The sequence below is a fragment of the Caloenas nicobarica genome, chromosome 31 (genome assembly GCF_036013445.1).
Source record: "Caloenas nicobarica isolate bCalNic1 chromosome 31, bCalNic1.hap1, whole genome shotgun sequence".
NCBI classification, from domain to species: domain Eukaryota; kingdom Metazoa; phylum Chordata; class Aves; order Columbiformes; family Columbidae; genus Caloenas; species Caloenas nicobarica.
In genome coordinates this window covers 1,950,982-1,966,323 of record NC_088275.1, presented here as the reverse complement: position 1 = coordinate 1,966,323, position 15,342 = coordinate 1,950,982, and the positions used below count along the sequence as shown (strand labels likewise).

General features: G+C 63.5%; 5 protein-coding genes across 6 annotated transcripts; 3 read left to right on the top strand and 2 right to left on the bottom strand.

Annotated features, from left to right (window-relative positions):
* Positions 1-2,475: 2,475 nt before the first annotated feature.
* Positions 2,476-4,459, bottom strand: RPS27 (ribosomal protein S27). The gene is made up of 4 exons (XM_065654014.1): positions 4,375-4,459; positions 4,041-4,149; positions 2,761-2,871; positions 2,476-2,607 (listed from the first exon to the last, which is right to left on the bottom strand). Exons 1-4 carry the CDS (start codon positions 4,378-4,380, stop codon positions 2,579-2,581), a joined length of 255 nt encoding a protein of 84 aa, XP_065510086.1. The 5' UTR covers positions 4,381-4,459; the 3' UTR covers positions 2,476-2,578.
* Positions 4,460-4,753: 294 nt separating this feature from the next.
* Positions 4,754-7,082, top strand: RAB13 (RAB13, member RAS oncogene family). Its single transcript, XM_065653986.1, has 8 exons — positions 4,754-5,055; positions 5,909-5,969; positions 6,048-6,108; positions 6,210-6,287; positions 6,368-6,457; positions 6,546-6,611; positions 6,744-6,794; positions 6,874-7,082. The coding sequence occupies exons 1-8, from the start codon at positions 4,809-4,811 to the stop codon at positions 6,946-6,948; spliced, it is 729 nt and encodes a 242-aa protein (XP_065510058.1). The 5' UTR covers positions 4,754-4,808; the 3' UTR covers positions 6,949-7,082.
* A 352-nt stretch (positions 7,083-7,434) lies between these two features.
* On the top strand, positions 7,435-9,065 carry JTB (jumping translocation breakpoint). Its single transcript, XM_065653995.1, has 4 exons — positions 7,435-7,643; positions 7,794-7,879; positions 8,482-8,561; positions 8,671-9,065. Exons 1-4 carry the CDS (start codon positions 7,514-7,516, stop codon positions 8,825-8,827), a joined length of 453 nt encoding a protein of 150 aa, XP_065510067.1. The 5' UTR covers positions 7,435-7,513; the 3' UTR covers positions 8,828-9,065.
* A 178-nt stretch (positions 9,066-9,243) lies between these two features.
* CREB3L4 (cAMP responsive element binding protein 3 like 4) lies at positions 9,244-12,088 on the bottom strand. The gene is given in 10 exon segments (XM_065653953.1): positions 9,244-9,567; positions 9,658-9,754; positions 9,829-9,904; positions 10,288-10,356; positions 10,437-10,543; positions 10,616-10,693; positions 10,766-10,851; positions 11,022-11,268; positions 11,270-11,439; positions 11,625-12,088. Coding segments are annotated over 9 exon segments (1,149 nt in total). The 5' UTR covers positions 11,432-11,439; positions 11,625-12,088; the 3' UTR covers positions 9,244-9,340.
* A 138-nt stretch (positions 12,089-12,226) lies between these two features.
* On the top strand, positions 12,227-15,135 carry SLC39A1 (solute carrier family 39 member 1). 2 transcript variants are annotated; one of them, XM_065653946.1, is made up of 4 exons: positions 12,227-12,288; positions 12,663-12,931; positions 13,471-13,601; positions 14,207-15,135. In XM_065653946.1, the coding sequence occupies exons 2-4, from the start codon at positions 12,739-12,741 to the stop codon at positions 14,825-14,827; spliced, it is 945 nt and encodes a 314-aa protein (XP_065510018.1). In that variant the 5' UTR covers positions 12,227-12,288; positions 12,663-12,738; the 3' UTR covers positions 14,828-15,135. The 2 variants fall into 2 exon arrangements, with proteins under 2 accessions (XP_065510018.1, XP_065510017.1); XM_065653945.1 differs by lacking the exon at positions 12,227-12,288 and adding an exon at positions 12,296-12,576.
* The last annotated feature ends 207 nt before the right edge of the window (positions 15,136-15,342 follow it).

Here is a 15,342-nt window from a genome sequence, read left to right as displayed (position 1 = left end):
TGTTTGTAAAACTCACTCTTTTTTCCTTTTTTTTTTTTTTTCAAACCAGGAACGTACTTCTTTAAAATACAATCACGCCCGTTACGTTGGCATCTAAATCTTCAGGCTGCGTCTTTCCAAGGGCACTGGTTTGAAAATTGGAGTTGGCCTCTCTCCGTTTGATGGGCCGCTCTCTAAACCCCAAAATCTAAATCTTTAAGTAATTAACTGAACTAACAATTAGCACCAGAGCAGCTTGGAGCCCGGACGGCACGTGTCGCGATGGCTTTCGGGCCATTTTTGTGCTCCTTTGCTGAACTATTTTTGCTGGCGAGCTTATGGATCCGAGAATTAGTTTTTACACGATACCCGATACTTTGGAGGATGAATAATGAGAGTTTTTCCGCTTCGGTCACTAATTCCTACCCAGAATATTTCACAGTGACCATAAACACCCGCTGCCCTTCCTTATTCTGCGCTGAAATCCTGTTATTGGCAGAAAAAAAGACATCGCTGCTACAGAGACGAGCGTTACTGGCACTAAGACAAAGCGAAATTCAGATTTCCAAGCCATTTTAGGAGCGTTTCTGTCGTTAATCCGCAGATTGATGACCCCTGATAACAGACCTGCGTTTCTAAACGCGAAACGCGTTCCCAGCGGGAGTTTTCGGGGGCAAAACACGCGTTTTTCTTTCAGGTTTCGGAATAAAAAGGAGCGAAGGAGAGTTTGTGATCGCCGGGCCCAGCACTGAAGTGTATTTATCTGACGTGAATGTGTGTTTAGTTAACAAGCGGCAGCTGCCAAGGGATGAATTGTGGCGCAGATATTTCGGACTAATAAGGAAATGAGAGAGAAAGAAAAATAATTAACCCTCGCGCTCTTATCTCAGCCTCTCCCGCGCTTTTTCTATTCACGTTTCATCCGTATCAATCTTCACAAAATTCTACAGAAACGCACAACTCTGGGGGTGTTCGTGGAAAGCGCATTTGGGTTTCCTGGGCAAGGGGCCGCAATTTTCACCGATTTCTGTCAATTTGCAGAACCTGAGAAGAAATCCCCATTTTTACGGAGTATTTTGAAGAGCTCCCGTCTTTGCATTATGGCTCTTACCGTATAGTTTGGTTCCTAAAAGTGGGATTACGGGGATGGTTTCTGATTTTCTCCGGGTAAGAGGCAAATGTGGTAGTAATTTTCTTCAGATTTTATTTCTTTTCGAGTCCCTCGGGTTGTATAATAATGTTCTTTTTCACACCTGCGTGGAAGCAGCTGCTCAGACCGTTGCCAAATGTCCCTGCAAACAATTCCCAAAGATTCAGAGTGAGATTGTTCCAGGGACTGTTTTCCAGAGATTAATTAGTTGTAGTTTGTGAAGCTGATGAGTTTCAAACCAGAAGTTGTTCTGTGCCAACTGGCCTCAGCACCTGGGAATGTAAATTAAACGTGTTCAAGCTGATGGTTAAAAGCACAAACTTTCTCCTTTCCATGGTGAGCTCCAAATATTTTCCCTTTGAGCGGGTCTTGCCTCATTTTAAACCGATTCCGAAGAAAATCGTTCTTATTCCATGCAATGTGATGCAGGCGAGCGTTATTTCCGCTGAAAAAAAATTAGAATTTTTCATGTATCGCTTCTTTTTCCCCTCAGTATTTATGGAGAGGAACAGGCAACTAGAGGCATTGATTCCCTGAACCCCACATAACTAATATGTGTGTATATATATATATTTGTTTGTTTTCCTCAGTGTACAGCTTGTGCTTTATTTAAGTCTTTATCTAAATCCACAGTCCACCATCCCCTCCTCTGACTGCTCCATTGTGGAGATTCACCAAACTGGGACCAGTAACAGCAAACTGGGACGTGACACGGTGCAATATCAGCGAAGACACAGGAAAAATTATTTTTTTTCCACAGGTATCTTTCCAGTGTATTATTTTCTGTCTCATCCTTTCCCTTCTAAGAATTTGAGCGGTTTGCCTTGACCTCGAAAAGCTGGCTACAAAAAACCTCCCATTAACGGAATATTTACCTGGAGAGGTAACTGTGAAACCCCCATTTCAGTTCAACTTGTTTAACGTGACAAAGAAGAGATTGAAGCTGCGATTTCGCCACCTGTTTTAATCTTTTTCTTGATTTCTGGCGCCCCCAGGGGGATATTGGTAAAGGTGACATTGAGTCTGTGAGAGGAATCAAAGAGATTTAAAAGAAATCCAGGTGTGTTTTGTCAGCGGTTACAGTCATGTCAAGGTGACGAGATGGTAAATTATTGTGGTGATATAAAATTGCGGAATCGTTTTGGTTGGAAAAGAGCTTTAAAATCATGGAGTCCAAGCGTTAACACAACCCCTGTCCCTGAGAACTCATCTAAACAACAGTTAAACCCCTAAACATCAATTAAAACCCTTTGGTGACTCCAAATAAAACCCCCTTCCAAACCACCCTTCTCTCCCAACTAAATAAAATCAGAACGCAAAAGCATTACAGGCAAATAAATCACAGGTATTTTATCCAAAATTTATTGTCAGCCAGACAGGGGCAGCACAACGGTCACATTTGTGGTCGGCCCTTCTGCGTTCGCCTCTTTCGTCCCATCCGTCCTTTGCTTAATGCTGCTTTCGTCTGAAGGAGCAACCTGAAAAAATAAAAATAATTGAGGTTTTGACGCATCTGCGCACGCCGTCCCGGGTTCAAAGAAAGCTCCGGGAGCTCTTTGAGCTCCCGGAGCTTTCTTTGAACCCAGGACGGCACTGGAATTATTATTTAGGTGGGTTTTCTCATTACTCACCTTCTGTCAGCCTGGCCTTGCCCCCCGTGGGTTGGCACAACACGGTGGAGCAACCCACGCACAGAACGACGGTCTGAGCGTGGCTGAACACCGTCGTGATCTTGTAGCAACCTACGGAAAAACGAGACAACTCTGAGGGGAGGGAAAAATATGTAATTTAATTTGGGTGGGGAAAAATTTAATGAAATATAACAAGGGGAAGTGTAGAGTCTTGTGTCTGGGCAGGAACAATCCCAGGTTTCAGTGTAAGTTGGGGAATGAGCTGTTGCAGAGCAGTGAAAAGGGAGCTGGGGGTGCTGGGGGACAGCGGGGTGACCATGAGCCAGCACTGGGCCCTTGTGGCCAGGAAGGCCAATGGGACCTGCGGGGGATTAGAAGGGGGGTGGTCAGTAGGTCCAGGGAGATTCTCCTCCTCTCTACTCTGCCCTTGAAAAAAGAGTTTAGTTCAGATACTATCAGGATACACTTGGGGAACATATATATATATATATATATATATATAATATATACAACCATTGCACCCTGAGAATGGCCCATCTTGGAAGCTAAGCAGGGTCAGGCCCGGTTAGTCCTTGGATGGGTGACCAAGTGGGAATGCTGGGTGCTGTGGGCTGAGCCAGCACTGGGCCCTTGTGGCCAGGAAGGCCAATGGGACCTGGGGGGGATTAGAAGGGGGTGGTCAGTAGGTCAGAGAGGTTCTGCTGCCCCTCTGCTCTGCCCTGGGGAGGCCGCAGCTGGAATATCGTGTCCAGTTCTGGGCCCCTCAGCTCCAGCAGGACAGGGAACTGTCCAGCGCAGCCACGAAGATGCTGGAGGGAGTGGAGCATCTCCCTGCCGAGGAAAGGCTGAGGAGCTGGGGCTCTGGAGCTGGAGAAGAGAAGACTGAGGGGTGACCTCATTCATGGGGATCAATATGGAAAGGGGGAGTGTCAGGAGGATGGAGCCAGGCTCTTCTGGGTGACAGCCAGTGACAGGCCAAGGGGCAATGGGTGCAGACTGGAACACAGGAGGTTCCGCTTGAATAGGAGAAGAAACTTGTTCGCGGTGAGGGTGCCAGAGCCTGGCCCAGGCTGCCCAGGGAGGTTGTGGAGTCTCCTTCTCTGCAGACATTCCAACCCGCCTGGACACCTTCCTGTGTAACCTCATCTGGGTGTTCCTGCTCCGGCGGGGTGGTTGTACTGGATAAGCTTTCGAGGTCCCTTCCAACCCCTGACATTCTGTGGTTCTGTCAAAAATGGAATAAACCGGGAGGGAACCGCGATCCGCCCCCACCGCCTTACCCGGGCACTTGACGTCCATGAAATAGGAGTTGGGGCTTTGGACGAGCCGCTTCTTCTTATGTTTGCGCTTCTCTTCCTCCGGGGAAGGGTGCAGAAGGTCCTTGGCCAACTGCGGGGAGAAACGGGGGGTCAGGCCCGGTCGGCGCCCGCTCCGCCATCTTGCGGCCCCCACCGCGGGGATGATGGCGGCGGGCACGGCGCACCCCGCCAACCGCGCTCGTATCCTCCTCCTCCTCCCCTCCACCCGCTTCTCTCCCTCCCGTGTGGCAGCGCGGGGCCCCGCCGTGGCCGGGAAAAGGCGGGCGGCCGGGCCCGGCGCCGGTACCGCACTCACAGGCATGTTGGCGTGGAGGCAACCGCGACCGAAAAGGGGCCAAACCGGAAGCGGGAGCCGCTATATCCGCTGCGGGGTTGCCCAGCAAGGGCGGAAGTGAGGGGCGCCATGTTGGGAAGGTCACTGGAGCCGTCGCAATGGGCGGGGTGGCGCCATGATGGGAAGGTCATTTGAGCCACCGCCATGGAGAGCGCTGCGTGAAGGTCATTTGAGCCGCCGTCATGGGGAGCGCTATGTTGAGAAGGTCATCTGAGCCGCCGCTATTGGGCGGTGTCATGTTGGGAAGGTCACTTGAGCCGCCGCCATGGTGAGGGCGCCATGTTGGGAAGGTCACTTGAGCCGCCGCCATGGTGGGGGCGCCATGTTGGGAAGGTCACTTGAGCATTTCGGGAGGTGTGCCGGTGACATGAGGCCGGATTCCCCCTCCCCCGGGAATGTCACGTCACCGGCGGCGGGGCCGGGCCGAGGGTGAAGCCCCGCCCGGGGGAAGGGCCGGGGCCGGGCCGGGCCGGGGCCCGGGGGTGGTGGGGAGAGCGGCCCGGCGGCGGGCGGGGGCCATGGCCAAGGCCTACGACCATCTCTTCAAGCTGCTGCTCATCGGAGACAGCGGCGTGGGCAAGACCTGCCTCATCATCCGCTTCGCCGAGGACAACTTCACCAGCACCTACATCTCCACCATCGGTGCGTGAGCCGGGACCCCGCCCCGGGGCTCCGCCGGTGTCCCCCCGGTGTTCCCCCCGGGGCCGCTCTGGTCGCTCGCTGCCCGTCTCCTTGGGGGGACACCGGGGCTGCCGGTGACCGGGGGCTCGGAGCCGTTTGCAGGGACCGGTGTCACGAAGGAGCCGATACCGGCCACGCCGCCACCGAGCCGGGACCCCGGCACCGACTGTCCCCGGCGCTGGTGGAGCCGTTTCCCGAGCCTGGAGTGGCCATCCCGTCCCGTCCCATCCCGTCCCGTCCCACCCCGTCCCGCCCTGTCCCATCCCATCCCGTCCTGTCCCATCCCGTCCCATCCCGTCCTGTCCCATCCCGCTGTGTTTGCGGTGCCGTGAACTCCAGAACACAACTGGGCTGGGGTCACCCTGCTGTCACCCCTGGCCTGGGGGCTGCCCCAGTGGCAGGAAGCTCTTCCTCCTCCTCTTCCTCCTCCTCTTCTTCCTCCGCTCTCCGGACCTCGACAAATCCGTGTCCTGAAACACGCTGAGCGGGGCTGAGCTGAGGGGGCAGAGATGTGGGAGTTTGGGAGGGCACAACAGCCCAGCCGGGGACCGGTTTACTTGCTGGGGGGGTCCGGCAGCTCTGTGCGTCTCTTCTCCCGCCCGCGCCGCAGGTGATGCTGTCCTGCGGAAACGCCGTGTTTGGGGATTTCGGGGATGCCAGTGCCAGGCCTGGACTTTGCCCCCCCCGTCCTTCTCCTGGGGTGCCAGATGGTTACTGGGAAACTGGGACTGGGAGTGGAACGGTTTATGACCGGGCAGCTCCCGGCCCTGCCCAACCATCCCCTCCTCGTCCCGCTTCTGTCTTCCCTTCGCAGGGATCGACTTCAAAATCCGCACAGTCGACATCGACGGGAAGAAGATCAAGCTGCAGGTCTGGTGAGTGCGTGTGGGGGGAATTGGGGACCCCCTGCTTCTCCCTCCGTGCCCTCACACCCCTCCTCTGCTCTCCTGCAGGGACACGGCAGGACAAGAGCGCTTCAAAACCATCACGACGGCTTATTACCGCGGCGCCGTGGTACGGTGGGGGGACCGGGAGACCCCCAGAAGGGCTGGGGCGGCTCTGGGGAGGGAGGTGAGACCCCCCCAACTTGGTCCCTGGTCCTGCTGACCTCGCAGGGCATCATCCTGGTGTACGACATCACCGATGCGAAATCCTTCGAGAACATCCAAAACTGGATGAAGAGCATCAAGGAGGTGGGTGCGCGCTGGGGTGGGGGACATGAGGGGTTCGGAGCCGGGGGGACGCTGTCACCTGTCCCCTCTTCTGCCCCCAGAATGCGTCTGCCGGGGTCGAGCGTCTCCTCATCGGCAACAAGTGTGACATGGAGGCCAAGCGCAAAGTGCAGCGGGATGAGGCTGAGAAGGTGGGGGGGGCTGGGGGGTCACCCGTGGGGCAGTGCCGTGGGGCTCCTGGCAGCCGGGTCAAAGCGGGAGGGTCCTCTTGTCCCGCAGCTGGCCAAGGAGCACGGGATCCGCTTCTTCGAGACCAGCGCCAAGTCCAGTGTGAACGTGGAGGAGGTGAGAGGGGGCCGGACAGCGGGGGGGCCGCACGACCCCAGCGTGAATACCAAGTGGGGGGGGTCCTCATCGCTGGGGTGTCCCCAGATGGGGGGGCTGCCGCTGTCCCCACTGACTGTCCGCTCTCCCCAGGCCTTCAGCACGCTGGCACGGGACATCCTGCAGAAATCCTCCCGGAAAGCCGTGAGTGGGGCTGGGGGTCGGTGAGGGGCCCCCCCCCCCCTTCTCCGGCCCCCCTGACCCCTTCCCCTCCCTGTTCCAGGCCCCCAGCAGCAACAGGCCCCTGCTGGAGTCCGGCCCCCCGAGGAAGGCCGGGGGTAAATGCTCCCTGGTGTAGCGCCGCCGGGTCCCCGCTGCTGCCCCCGGGATGCTGCAGGCGCCTCTCCGGGGTGGGGGGACACACCGGGGGGCTCTCGGTTGGACCGGGGAGGGGACAGGGCTGACCCCTCCGGTTCGCACCTCGTGCCATAAAGCCCAGCTTGTGCCTTGGCCCCGTCTCCGGTGTCTCTGTTGGGGACGACGCGGGGAGGGGGGGGACGGACGGACGGACGGACCCGGCGGGAAGAACCGGGGCCGGTGGGGAGGGGCGAGCGGCCGGGGCGGTGCCGCCAAGCCACGCCCCCTCGCTCAAAACCACGCCCGCTCAAAACACACCTATCTCAAAAACCACGCCCCCTCAGTCAAAAGCCACGCCCGTGCTAAAAAACCACGCCCGTCACTCCAAACCACGCCCCCAAAACGCTCCCATTCTCTTAAGCCCCGCCCTCTCCCGACACTCAGCCCCGCCTCCCGCGCAGGCCACGCCCCTCCCGTCACCTCCCGCTTCTCCCAGCCGTCCCCGCGCGTCAAGATGGCGGCGCTCCCGGGTCCCGGGGCCTCGGCCCGGTAGCTCCGCCGCTCCCATGCGGCCCAGCGGCCTCTTCGGGCCGCGCTGCTGCGCCGTCTACGCCGTGCTGGGCGCCCTGGCGGGGCTCTCTCTCTACGGGCCGGCGGCGGCGGCAGCAATGGCGGCGAACGACGAGAGGCGCTCGGGTGGGTGCAGGGCCGGGGGCTGGAGCCGGGCCTGGTCTGGGGCCTTTGGAGGTCCGGGGATGGGCCTGGGGGGGAGCCGGGGCCTGGGGCTGGTGGGGGACCCGGGGAGAGGGGCCGGCCCTGGGCTGAGCAGCCGCGTTTTCTCCGCAGCGAGCCCGGTGGCGGCCACGCCGTGCTGGCGGCTGGAGGACTTCGTGGTGGCTCAGGAGTGCGCCCGCTGCTCCAGCTTCCAGGCGGTGAGTGCGGGTGGTGGCGGGGCCGGGTACACACCGTGTCCTGCCCGGGGCTGCGGGACATGTCCTGCCCCGGCACAGAACCCCAGAATGTCAGGGGTTGGAAGGGATCTCGAGAGCTCATCCAGTGCAATCCCCCCACCGGAGCAGGAACACCCAGATGCGGTTACACAGGGAGGTGTCCAGGAGGGTTGGAATGTCTGCAGAGAAGGAGACTCCACAACCTCCCTGGGCAGCCTGGGCCAGGCTCTGGCACCCTCACCGCGAACAAGTTTCTTCTCCTATTCAAGCGGAACCTCCTGTGTTCCAGTTTGCACCCATTGCCCCTTGTCCTGTCACTGATTGTCACCCAGAAGAGCCTGGCTCCATCCTCCTGACACTCCCCCTTTCCATATTGATCCCCATGAATGAGCTCAGCCCTCAGTCTCCTCTTCTCCAGCTCCAGAGCCCCAGCTCCTCAGCCTTTCCTCGGCAGGGAGATGCTCCACTCCCTTCAGCATCTTGGTGGCTGCGCTGGACTCTCTCCAGCAGTTCCCTGTCCTGCTGGAACCAAGGGGCCCAGAACTGGAGGCACAGCCTCTCAACGGGCCCATCTCACTTTGCAGAAGACGTTACCGGAGTGCAGCCGCACCGGCTTCATTGAAAAGATCAACTGTGCCACCTCCAAGAGGGAAGAGTACAAGAGGTGGGTGCGGGTCCTGGGGGGAGATGAAGCAGCCGGCAGCCCCAGTGGGGTCACACAGCGGGAGGCTGATCACTGCATGATCCTGAGCTCTGCCCTCCCCGTGCCGCAGCTGCCGCTCGGCCGTGATGGAGGCTCGCGTCTTCTGGAGGTTTGTGGGCTCCATGATGTGCGTGGCTGCGGTCTTCGCCGTGCTGGTGGTTTGGCGGCAGCGCGTGCTGGACAGGAAGGCACTGGAGAAGGTCCGCAAGCAGATCGAGTCCATTTAGCAGAGTCCGGGATGGGGAACTCAGCTCACCCGCCGCTCCCGGCTGGGTGGGAGGAGGAAGGAGCGCCCAGGACGGGCTCTTCGCTGCGCCATGAACACGGGGACCTGTTGGGAGCCCCCCCCGCTGTCTCAGACACAACCGGGGTGTCCCGTGGAGCCGGCTGAGGGGTGTCCTGCTCGCGCGGGGCCAGGCCGGGCCCCTGGGGAGCGTGGTGTGGAATAAATCCTGATTGGTGTCACCGCGGCGGCGCTGGCGTTTGTCCCTAGGCGGTTCTGCTGGTTCTCACTGGTTCTGCTCCCCTGTTGGAGCCCTGGGGGGCCACCCCCCACTCTGACCCTCCTCCCACTGCCTTTCCCCTCTCGCACACACTGGGGTGCAAATGGGGTGTGGGTTTATTCAGCTGAGGCTGCTCATGAGCACAGATCTGCCCTGGGGGGGGTCACACCCAACACCCCCTGCCCAGGTTGGGTGTCCCCCTCCAGCCCCGGGATGGGGGCAGCTCTGGGACCACTGTCACATCTCATCCCCATGTCCCCCTTGTGTTGCCCCCACATCCCCCGGGGGGGCCCAACCAGAGGAGTTGGTGAGCAGTTCCCTGCTGGGGGGGGACCTCCTGTCCCCCCGCTCGGTTCCATCCGCAGCTCCCGGCTTGTCCACCCGCAGCTGCCCTGACACAGGGAACGCGGCTTCTCCGACTGGTTCCAGCTGTTCCCTCCGGGTCAGGATGTTCCTGGAAATCACTGTGGGGACAGGGGACGCTGGGGGGCAGCTGCAGCTGCCCCCGCCGGGCTCCCGCAGCCCCCGCTCAGCCCCCCCGTGCTCCCCGTTACCTCTGGTGGGTCTGTCACCGTCCCCGCTGCCCCCCCAGCCCCGGTGGAAGGGGCTGTAGCTGGGAAAGAGGATGAGTCCCAGGGAGAAGAGCAGGATCTGGGGAGGGACAGGAGTTGTGTGTCCCCACGCGGTGCTGGGGACACCGGGGCGCTGCAGGTTGTGGGACCTACCAGGACGCAGGTGCCGGTCTGGGCCGTCTTGTTGGATGTTTGCTTGATCAGCGCCTGCAGCTGCCGCAGCAGCGACCTGCAGGACGAGGTTGTGTGAACCAGGGAGTCATTTTGGGTGGAAAAGCCCTTCAAGATCTTGGAGTCCAACCGGTCCCCCACCCTGTGTCCCTGAGAACCTCATCTCTCTCTCTTCAACACCTCCAGGGATGGCGACTCCACCACTGCCCTGGGCAGCCTGTTCCAACGCCCCACAGCCCTTTGGGGAGAAATTCTCCCAAATTTCCGACCTCAACCTCCCCTGGTGCAACTTGCAGCCATTTCCCCAGCTCCCTGAGCCGCTCCCATCACACTTGTGCTCCAGCCCCTTCCCCAGCTCCGTTCCCTTCTCTCAACTCACTCCAGCTCCTCCAGGTCTCTCATGTGTCCCTTCCCGGTCCATCCCTGTTCCCCCGCGCTCACCTGTTGCGCTGCTCCAGCTCCTGCACCTTTTTCCGCAGCTCCTGGTTCTGCGCTGAGCACGCGGCCGCCCTGCCCGCGCAGAGGTGGGGACGGGTGAGGGGACACGCAGCCGGGGGGACGTGCCGGCTTGCGGTGCCACCGGCGCCCACCTGCTCTCCAGCCCGTCCAGATACTCCTTCCTCCTCCGCCGGCTGTCCTGCGCTGACTGTTTGTTCCGGATCTTCCTCCTCACCTTCTTTAGGATCCGCTCCTCGGCCTGGCAAGGCATGGGGAGTGATCGCCCGTCCCCGGTGTCCCCCGCGCGTCCCCCGGCCGTCCCCCCACGCACCTGGGTGAGGGGCAGGGTGCCGGGCAGCGTCACCCCCTCCTGCGCCAGCAGCCGCTTCTCTTCCTCCGTCAGCTGCAGCTGCCGGGAGATGGGACGTGTGGGGATGGGCACCCCCGGCGTGGGCACACATGGGGGGCTGCGGGGACTCACGGCGGGGCTGGGCGCGGGCAGCGGTGCAGCGGGCAGCTCGGTGGTGATGCAGGAGCTGGGGAGCAGCGTGGGGCACAGCCAGTTGTCTGCAACGGGGAGAGGCGGCGATTCCTTCCCTGCCCGCACAGTGTCCCTGCCCGCACCGCGTCCCTGCTCGCACCCCATCCCTGCCTGCACCCCTTGCCTGCACCCCCTGCCTGTCCTGCCCTCCCTGTCCCCCCAGGCTGAGCCCCATTGGGGTCAAACCCCAACTGACCGAGCTGGATGGAGATGACGCTGCCATGCAGGGGGGTGCGGAGGTCACACACCACCTCGTACAGGGCGGCGGGGATGGGGGGCTCCTCCGGCTGCACCCCACAAAGCCGGGGGGACTCCGGGCCGCCCGGGCTGCAGACGTCGTTGGGGTTCACGGTCACCCGCAACAGCTCCTCGGCTTTGCTCCCGTCCCAGCCCTGCGGCCGCAGAGACGCTGGCAGGGGATGCGTGAGGGGACACGGGGACCCTCGTGCCCCTCGGGGGGCTCCTCCGTGCCCCGCTCCCCCTCCAGCACCCACTCACGGTGTCCTCGGGGAGCGGCCACGCCTCCGGTGTGAATTCACTGCTGGGGAAGAGCTTGTCCTGCGGCTCCAGGAGAGCGTCCAGCAGCTCCGGTGTGTCCGGCTCCATCACCGGGGCTGCGGGGCGAGCGGGGGCTGCTGGCCATGTCACCCCGGGGACCCCCGGGAGCTGCTCCCGTCCCATCCCGCCCTGTGGCGTTGTCACCCGTCACCGGACACGTCCCCTCTGCCGGCTCCGCGCCCCGTTGTCCCCAGACCCCCGGTTTCCCCCCGGTGCTCCTCGGGGTGTCCCCGGGTTGTACCTTGGCCGTGTGGTCCCCGGTTGTGCAGCCGTGTCCGCCCGAACCGTGCACCAGGATCTCCGGTATCCTGGGCAAACGCAGCCAAGTCCCACCCCCGAGCCTCCCACCGGCGGCGGGGCCGGGCTCCCCGCGCCCGCCCGGGGCTGCGATCCCGCCCCCCGCTGCACCGGGGGACACCGGGGCTACGGAGGGACCGGGGCACACGGGCACAGTGGAGAGAGCGGGGCACACGGGCCGGCTGCGTTTACCGGGGGGAACCGAGTTTGGGCTGCCCCGGTCCCGCGTCCCGGAGGCTCCGGGGAGCAGCAGCGAGCGGTCCCACGGGGAAACCGGGACTTCGTGAGCCGGAACCGGCCCCGCTGCCCCGGTTCTCTCGGTCCCGGGCTACGGGCGCCGGTTTGTTGCGCCCGACGGTGGCTCCAAGCCCGGATCGGTGCCCTCCCGGTCCCGGAGCCCCGGGGGGATCCGACCCGCCCGGCGGAGCCGGACACGTTTGCGCGCTCCCGAGCGAGCGGCGTCGCGCCCTCGTTGCTCATTTCCTATTGGCCGCGGCGCACGTCACTCAGCGGCGTCTGCGGGGTTTTGCGCCTTGCCATTGGCTACGGGGCAAGGGGCCGGCTCCGCCCTTTGGAACTCGGCGGCCGCGCGGACCGTGGAGCGAGCGGTGAGTTTGGGGGGGACGCACCGGGACCGGGATCTGACACCGGGACCGGCGTCTTGGATCGGGACGGGGACTGGGGACCGGAACTGAGCCTCCGTCCCGGTCGCCGATGCCGGTCCCGGTCTCTATCCCGGTCCCGGTCCACTCGACCCCCGGTGCCGGTACCGGAGCGCTGCCCCGCTTGACGGGGCCACCCCCCCGTCCCTCTCCCCGGCGGGACCCGCCGCGCCGCGGCCCCTGGGGATCCCCTCCCAACCCACCCGGTGCTCCGCGCCCCGGGACGGGGAGGAGGTCGGTGCCGGCGGGGGGGGCGGTGAGTCACCGGGGCCGGGAGGCGGCACCGGCCGCTCTGACCGTCCCGTCCCGTCCCGCCGTAGCTCCGGGCCGCGCCGGCGATGTGAAGCGCAGTCGAGTCGGCGGGTCGGTGCTTCCCCCGCAGCGGAGCCCGGCGGGATGGCGGCGGGGACCGGGACCGGGACCGGGACCGGGAGCGGGGCGGAGGAACTGGCCTGGAGCCCCGGGATGGAGCCGCGTCGCCCGCCCGGCCTGGAGGCCAAACTGGGCTCCTTGGTGCTGCTGCTGCTGCTGCCCCTCGGCTGCGGCCTCGCCCCGCTCTGCTGCTTCCGCCAGCCCCCCAGCTCCGCCGGTACGACCGGGGGGCCGGGGGGGGCCGGGGAGGTTGGGAGGGTCTGAGCGGGTCTGGTTCATTTGGGTTTTCAGGGGGCTGGGAAGTCTCAGAGGGTCTTGGGGGGTCTGGGAGTCTTGGGGAGTTTGGGAGGGGTCTGGGGGAGTCCGGTGCATTTGGGGTCTCAGGTGTCTGGGGGGGGCCCAGAGGGTCTGGGGGCTCTGGGAGGGTCCAGTGAGTCCAGGAGGTATTGGGGAGTTTGGGAGGGGTCTGGAGGAGTCTGGCTGGTTCGGGGGTCTGGGGGGTCCCAGAGGGTCTGGGGGGGGGATCCAGCTGATCTGGGGAGTCCTGGGGGGTGTCCTGGGGGGTGTCCTGGGGGGTCTGGGGGTTCCAGGGTTCTCAGGGCCCTGGGGGAATATGAGGGGGGTCCAGAGTGCCCTGAGGAATCTGGGAGGGTCTGGGGGGTCCTGGGGACAGGTCTGGCACCTGGGGCAGGGCTGACCCAAAGGGCCCGGTGGGTCTGGGGCCATGGTGGGGGTCTCAGTGCCCCCCCCCCGCAGACGCCCGCAGCCCGGTGCTCAGCCTGGTGAGCTGCTTCGCCGGCGGCGTCTTCCTGGCCACCTGCCTGCTCGACCTCCTGCCCGACTACCTGGCCAGCATCACCGCGGCACTGGACGGGCTGCATGTCACGGTGAGCGCCCGGGACCCCCCCGGGGTCCTGTACACAATGCGGGGGGCCCAGCTCTGCCCCACGGGGAGCAAATTGCTGCCTGGGGGGGTTTCCCGGTGTCCTCATCCCTTCGGGATTTGGGTCAAGGTCAACAGCGCCTACTGGGTGTGGGGGGGTCGGCTGTGCCGGGACAGCGGGGAGCAGATGGCTCGGGGAGGGATGGTTTGGGGGGCGATGGTGGGGAGGGGATGGTGGGGACTGGCTGGGGACAGCAGGGATGGGATGGTGGGAATGGGACGGCGGGGAGCAGGGATGGGACGATGGAGATGGGACAACAGGGAGGGGGGATAGCGGGGAAGGGATGGCAGGGACGGGGATGGTACGAACGGGACAACGGAAGGGACGGGAGGGAAGGGGACAGGGGGGACGGCAGAGCAGGGAGGCGGCGGGGAGGGGACAGTGGTGCCGGGCCAGGCACGAGGCCCTCGCGTCCCTCTGTGACTCATGGAAAGATCCTCCCTCTGCCCAGCGCTTCCCGGCAGCCGCCTCCTTGGCTTCCTTCCCCGTGCCGGCAGCGCAGGCACAGGCAGGCCCTGAACCCCCTTTTTCTCCCCCCAAATCGCCAGCTGCAGTTCCCCTTGCCCGAATTCATCCTGGCCATGGGCTTCTTCCTGGTGCTGGTTCTGGAGCAGGTCGCGCTGGCGCAGCGGGACCCGCCGGCCGTCACCGAGGAGACCCGAGCGCTGCTGCCCGCCGGCGCCGTCCCGACGCCGTCCCCGCAGCCCCCCGGCGCCCGCGGCGCGGTGCGTGCCGGGCTGCTGGTGCTGGCGCTGGCGCTGCACGCCGTGCTGGAGGGGCTGGCGCTGGGGCTGCAGGAGGCCGAGGGGGCCGTGCTGCGCGTGTGCCTGGCGCTGCTGCTGCACAAGTGCGCCGTGGCCTTCAGCCTGGCGCTGAAGCTGCTGCGGGGCCGGCTGCGTGCCCCGGCCGTGGCCGCCTGCCTGCTGCTCTTCGCCATGATGTCCCCGCTGGGCGTGGGGCTGGGGGCGGCGGTGGCGGCGGGCGCGGGGCCGCGGCAGCGCCTGTGCCGGGGGGTGCTGGAGGGGTTGGCGGCCGGGACGTTTCTCTACATCACCTTCCTGGAGATCCTGCCGCAGGAGCTGGGGGTGCCCCAGCAGCGCGTCCCCAAGGTCATCCTGCTCCTCGCCGGCTTCAGCCTCGTCACCGCCATCCTCTTCATCAAGATCTGAGGGATACCCCCCCACATACACACACACCCTGGGGGTTCCCCTCTGCGCCCCCTCCCCTGTGTAAGTGCCAAAGCACCGCGGTTGGGGTGCCCCTGCGCCCCCTCCCAGCCCTTCTGGGTGGGCTCTGTGCCTCAGTTTCCCCATCTGCACAGGGGGAACGGTGCTGTGCCCCCCGCGCTGGGGGGGTCAGCATGTGGATTCCGCCCCCCCTCATCCACAAGTGCCCTTACAGTGCGGGGGGGCGCCCCGGGGTGCGCAGCCCTGCCCGCCCCGGGTGGGGAAAGGTTTCAGATGAAGCCAATAAAAGACCAAACAAGATGGTGCCGCCTCTGCCTGGGCGGGGCGGGGGGGGCGCTGGGAGGGGGCCCATGAAATTGGGGTGGGGGTCACACAGTGCCCAGGGAGGGCCCATGGTGCTGCGGGGGATGCGGGGTCTGGATCCCCCAGTTTGGGATGGGGAGGCTGGGTCCCAAGTGGAGGGGATGACCCCACTGTACCCCCCCCGTATTGTCACC